The sequence below is a fragment of the Tachysurus vachellii genome, chromosome 3 (assembly GCF_030014155.1).
Source record: "Tachysurus vachellii isolate PV-2020 chromosome 3, HZAU_Pvac_v1, whole genome shotgun sequence".
NCBI lineage: Eukaryota > Metazoa > Chordata > Actinopteri > Siluriformes > Bagridae > Tachysurus > Tachysurus vachellii.
The window spans coordinates 23,340,893-23,346,932 of record NC_083462.1 but is presented as its reverse complement, the minus strand read 5'-3'; the positions used below and the strand labels follow the sequence as shown (position 1 = coordinate 23,346,932).

General features: G+C 42.6%; 1 protein-coding gene across 1 annotated transcript; it reads right to left on the bottom strand.

Moving 5' to 3' along the window:
* Nucleotides 1-1,526: 1,526 nt before the first annotated feature.
* LOC132843183 (proton-coupled zinc antiporter SLC30A1-like) lies at nt 1,527-5,467 on the bottom strand. Its single transcript, XM_060866334.1, has 2 exons — nt 4,895-5,467; nt 1,527-2,416 (listed from the first exon to the last, which is right to left on the bottom strand). Exons 1-2 carry the CDS (start codon nt 5,460-5,462, stop codon nt 1,542-1,544), a joined length of 1,443 nt encoding a protein of 480 aa, XP_060722317.1. The 5' UTR covers nt 5,463-5,467; the 3' UTR covers nt 1,527-1,541.
* Between the last annotated feature and the right edge of the window lie 573 nt (nt 5,468-6,040).

The following is a 6,040-nucleotide window of genomic DNA, read 5'->3' as shown; positions in this document are numbered from 1 at the left end:
AAATTCATTCATTCATCTTTTACCGCTTATCCGAACTACCTCGGGTCACGTGGAGCCTGTGCCTATCTCAGGCGTCATCGGCATCAAGGCAGGATACACCCTGGACGGAGTGCCAACCCATCGCAGGGCACACACACACTCTCATTCACTCACACAATCACACACTATGGACAATTTTCCAGAGATACCAATCAACCTACCATGCATGTCTTTGGACCGGGGGAGGAAACCGGAGTACCCGGAGGAAACCCCCAAGGCACGGGGAGAACATGCAAACTCCACACACACAAGGAGGAGGCGGGAATCAAACCCCGACCCTGGAGGTGTGAGGCGAACGTGCTAACCACTAAGCCACCGTGCCCCCCCATATAAAAATATATCAGATTAATATTTTATATTTTATTTCTATTTTTTTTATAAATCTGTTAATCAACTCAGTTCTGATCAAAACTACTAAACATTTGAAAAAAATCCAGAATTGTAACTTTTTACAAAAATACAAACAAAATGACTTATTTTTAATATAAAAAGTGAGCTGTATTTTTTTTTTTACCTTATATCACAGTCTTGGATATATCAAAGATTACAAACAACATTGGCTTTCATGCAAGTTCTTGTGTAGCATTAGATTTGAACTTTTTGGCCCCATTGACTGCCATTATAACCACATTTTTTCATTGCACGACCATGACACAAAATACACAGAGCAGATTTGTTCCATTTGTCAGAACAGTGATCAGGAAATTTCTCTTGTGAATCTTTTTCCAGTTGATTCACTTCATGGTTGAAGCAAGACACATAACTATTGTCTCAGGTCTGTCTCTATGGATGCACCAATACCACTTTAGGTTCTGGATCCAGGATGAAATGGTTACTGAATAAGAACAAATGAATAAATTATAAAATGAAGCCTTTTCCCATGCTCCTTCTACTAGCACCAGTGTTGTCATACCTTTTGTCACTCAAAAGCACAAATCCAGAAGTTCCATATTAACCAGCCATTTTCTCCATGTAACTCATGTTTTCAATTTAACAATTACAGAAAGGTGTGTGTGGAAGTAAACAACCCTTTTGCCATTATTTACTTTCATTTATCATTCTTGTAACGGTAAGCTGAAGACCCTTGCTTTTGGTTTCACTTACAGTATGTGGCCTCCGAGTGAAACGTGTCTTCACAGCATTCTAGCTGTCCATCAGCCAGCTTCTTTCAAGAGGTGTGTACAAATATAAATTCTGTTTTATTGTTTACAATAAAGCATTTTTGAAAGATTGGCCAATGCTGACGGCATAAAATACAGCAAGAGGTCAGATGACGTGTCCAATGCGATCCAGTGTTTCGATACTGATATCATATCAGCTCAATATCACATCGGTGAATCCCTCTTTGTCTCAAATGGCTCTGGTTTTGTAATTCATTAAGTGTGCAGGTAGTTTTGGATATATTTATGGTTTCTGAGGTCTTTATTAATGAATTCTTTGTACTTATTCTTCCTTATAAAATTCCTCCTCTATTCTTCCTCTCTGGTGAGGTCACTTGGAGGTCACTTGGAGCAGCTTTCCAGAGACTCACTGATGACCTCCAGAGTGGTGGAAATGGGGGGTTCCGCTTCGCTCCCACTATCCGTATTTGTGTTTTTGTTGTTAGGGGGTTTGCCATTTTGACAGCAGACCTTAGCAGCACACTGTGTGCTGCAGGAGAGCTCACAGAACGAGTCGTGTGACTCAGAGCTCACCATGACATACTCAGGCTGGATGGTGGTGGCGTGGATGCCTTCATCATGAAAGAAGGCCTTCACGCGATTTGCCACGCTCATGTAGGAGGCATGGTTTTGGCATTTGATGTGTGCTGTGGCAATGATGCGACTTCCGGCAAGCTGCCAGATGTGGAGCTCATGCACAGCCAGAACACCATCGATCTGCCGCAGGCGAGCGCGTAGGAGGCTCACGTCGATCTGCTTGGGAACAGTCTGCAGCAGGATGAGGGCGGACTCCTTCAGGAGCGGGTATGTCGTGTACAGTACAATGTAGACCATGATGAGGCACAGAGTCGGATCCAGGTACAGCACCCAGCAGGGCCCCGCTATGTTGGACATGGTGTTTGTGTTGTTGTGTTCTGCATCACCAAAGCCCAGTGTGTGGTTAGGGTGATATTGGTCACTGCAGTGTGTGTTGGCAATGCACGTGTTGTTGCAGGGAAGGTCCGGCTCGCATGGATGCCACACAATGGTGTAGATGATGGCGCTGACCACGACAATGACAGAGCCAAGCGCGTCACCCATAACATGAAGGAAAACACCATGCATGTTCAGCTGGGAAGACGTCGACAAACCGTGCTCAAGGTCAAGGTCATACTTGTGCTCAAGGTCAAGGTCAGGCTCGCGCTCCAGCTCGCCGTTCAGCTGAACAGCTGAGAGCTCTGCCACATAAACACACACAATACAAAGAAAACACAAGAAAAACGTTACACATAACTACATTTTTCATACATAATCACTAGCAAATAAAAATCAAGAACATCAAATACAAAAGACGGCTAGTCAACTGAATAGATACCTCTGGCCTGGTTTGATTACCTGTAAAATACTAAGAAAGAAAGAAAGAAAGAAAGAAAGAAAGAAAGAAAGAAAGAAAGAAAGAAAAACATCTGGTTTGAACTGAGCTCTATTTCAATACAGCCTTGTACTTGGGTTGTTTTGTGTCATCTAAATGATCCTGTTTAAGCATGAACAGCAGTGTTGCCAGATTGGGCGGGTTCCTGCCCAATTGGGCTCCTTTTGGTCACGTCCGAACGGAAGAAAATGCATTGGGCGGGTCTTTAAAATTTGGGCTGGTTTTTGATGCAACAGGCAGGTTTTTATTTTTGACTATAAACAGTATTCTTTATTATTTTTTAATGAAAACTAACTATAAAATAAATTATATAATGTAGGATGACGTTTAAATTAGGTATTTTTCAAGTTAGCCAATAAGGTTCAGGGGAATCCTGTCCAATCAGACTTCAAGCTTGATTGGCGGGTTGTTGTAGGCTAATTCGTTATATTGTCAAAACTGCATTATCATCATCAGTGATCATCATCCTTCATCATCATCATCATCACGCCAAAGTGGGGTAAATATAAAAAGTCCTACAGAAAGGAATGAGAGAGCGACCCGTCTTTAAAAACATGGATTACACCTGTGGTAGGCGATGATACAAAGGCATTTTGTAAATACTGTCAATCAGAAATCAGAGCACAGTTAAATGATTTGAAAGAGCATGCTAATACAAAAAAACACAAATCGCGCTGTGCACCAAGTATAAAAACTTTTACTGTGTCAGCAGGAGCAGCAGGGCAGTGTCCGATCAAAGATGACCAAAAGTGGCGTGAAATTAGAATCGCTGCCTACATTGCTTTTCACAGTTCAATAAATGCGGTGGACGATTTGTCAGACATTTTGAAAGATGAGATGGGAACATTCCAAATGCACCGGACAAAGAGTACAGCCATTATCAAATCTGTCCTCGCGCCACACTTCAGAGAAGAACTTGTGGAGGATATTGGGGAGTCTCCATATTCCCTGTCTCGATGAAAGCACTGACATATCCGTGAACAAACTTCTTTGCATTTGTGTGAAATACCACTCAAAAAAACATATCTTGGACTTGTGGAGCTGACAGATGCTGATGCTAAAGCCATATCAGACACTGTTGTCACTTTTCTATCAAAGAACGGTCTCCAGATTAAAAACATGATGGGCATTGCCACAGATGGTGCCAGCGTAATGGTTGGAAAAAACCACTCGGTTTTCACCCTACTTAAACAAATACAGCCAAACCTGCAGCTTATTCGCTGTGTTTGCCATTCACTTGATATTGTTACAAATAAAGCAATACAGCTTCTTCCAAGCAACATAGAATACATGGTTAGAGAAACCTACACCTGGTTCGCACATTCAGCAAAGCGGCAGTATGAGTACAAGAACATATACGAGACTATAACGGGGGCTGCCCCTTGAAATTAATAAGTCCAAGCTGTACCCATTGGCTTGTGATGGCTGACTGCATTAACCGCATTGTGGATCAAAAAGATGCCCTCACACTGCACTTTAACATGGCTTCAAGTACAGAACACTGCTATACTGCTCAGCTTTTAAAGGAAATGTACAATGACAAAACTAATCTCCTTTACATGTACTTTCTTCAGCCTGTTCTGATGGAAATCAAAGCTGTAAATAAATGCTTTCAATTAGAAACAGGAAAGTCTCTCGGTGTGTTTAGAGACTTGGAAAGGCTGTACATGACAACTGTGAGATGCATTCTCAAACCGAGCGTCTTGTGTAATCACAAGCAGCTCCGTGAACTTGACCTCACACAGTCTGGCATATTCCTATCCCCTCTGGATGCGGACCTGGATACCACATTTATGGACAAACTGGAGGAAAGAAGGCTAGCCTCAGACATGAAGGAGAGAATTTCTTCGTGTTGTATGGATTTTCTAAAAGAACTTGTAAAGCAGTACCAATTGCGTTTACCTGCTTCAATGGAAATCCTGAGCAAACTGCAGCTCTTCTGCCCGAAATCTGTTATGTCCACTATAAATAGGCCTGGAGTAAAGGACTGGCCAGCTCATCTTTTCTCGTGCCCCATTGGTACATTAGAAACGCAGTGGAGGAATGTGGCAACCGCGCACTTCTCTGATGATCAGGACATTGTTTAATAAGAAAAAAAATTGTGTGTTTTATTCTATAACAGTTTTAATAACAGTATGGTATTTTTTAAATGGGCGGGATTTAAGCTGTAGTTGGGCTGGAAATCTTTAGTCCAATCTGGCAACACTGATGAACAGATGCACATAAGCACAAGCACGTAAATAAAAAGGAGGAGAGAACAGTAAAGAAAAAAGCCTCTACTCACCAGCTGGTCCTCTGCTGTCTGAGTTCACGCCGTTCGGCCTGCCGTGACCGCCGACCAGGTTGTTGGTCTCCTCTCCGGTGGATCCACATTCAGTGGACATCTCGCTCTTGCTCATGTTCGTCCTGTTGTGCTTCGACTTGCCGTGACTGTGTTCGTGCGCGTGCCCGTGAAAGAGACACAGACCCAGCAGGTTAACCACGAGCCCCGCGGCCCCGACGGCGATCACCACGAGCGGGTTCTCGATCTCGTGCGGCTCGGTGAAGCGCTCGATGGCCTCGAGCACAATAGTGAAGCAGAGCGCGGTCAGGAACACGGCGTTTACGAGGGCGCCCATCACCTCTGCACGGATCCAGCCGAACGTGTTCTTGTTGGTGGACTGTGTGCGCTCGGCAAAACGCACCGCCACCAGCGCTACAATCAGCGCCATCACGTCCGACAACATGTGGAAAGAGTCCGAGAGCATCGCGAGCGACGCCGTGAGCCGACTGACCACCACCTCGACCACGAAGAAACTGAACGTTAATAACAGCATGAACAGCAAACGGGCGCGGTTCGGTTCACAAGCCATGGTTTCACCGGTACGAGATTTCTGGTAGTCTCTGAACATCATTCTACCGTTATATCGAATTCCTGAAGATTCTAGAATTGTTCAACCGAATTGTTTTTTTTTCTCGATTCAATTCAAATGTATTTGACATTGTCTTAAAGCAGCTTTACAGAACATAAACACAGAGCAAAAGGTTATTATAAAGAATAATATAAAGATTAATATAATACGAAAATTCAAGATTAACATTAGATAAATTAAAATGTGTTTGTATTTATCCCCAATGAGCAAGTCTGAGGTGACTCAGGTGACTGTGGCAAGGAAAAACTCCCTTAAATTGAAGAGCAAAAACCTTGAGAGGAGCCAGACTCAAATTGAAGTTTTTTAAATTCAATTCCATTCAAATTTATTTGTATAGCACTTTTTACAATTGACATTGTCTCAAAGCAGCTTTACAGAACATAAACATAGAACAAAAGTTTAATATAAAGAATAATATAAAGATTAAAAGAATACAAAATTCAAGATTAATATTAGATGTATTAGTTCACAATGTGTTTGTATTTATCCCCAATGAGCAAGTCTGAGGTGACTCAGGT

Bases quoted from the DNA above. Each gene is read 5' to 3' on its own strand.
- LOC132843183 (XM_060866334.1), bottom strand. From the start codon at position 5,462: ATGGCTTGTGAACCGAACCGCGCCCGTTTGCTGTTCATGCTGTTATTA. The intron at 2,417-4,894 runs GTGAGTAGAGGC...TTTATGTGGCAG, and splicing joins AGACAGCAGAGGACCAGCTG to AGCTCTCAGCTGTTCAGCTG.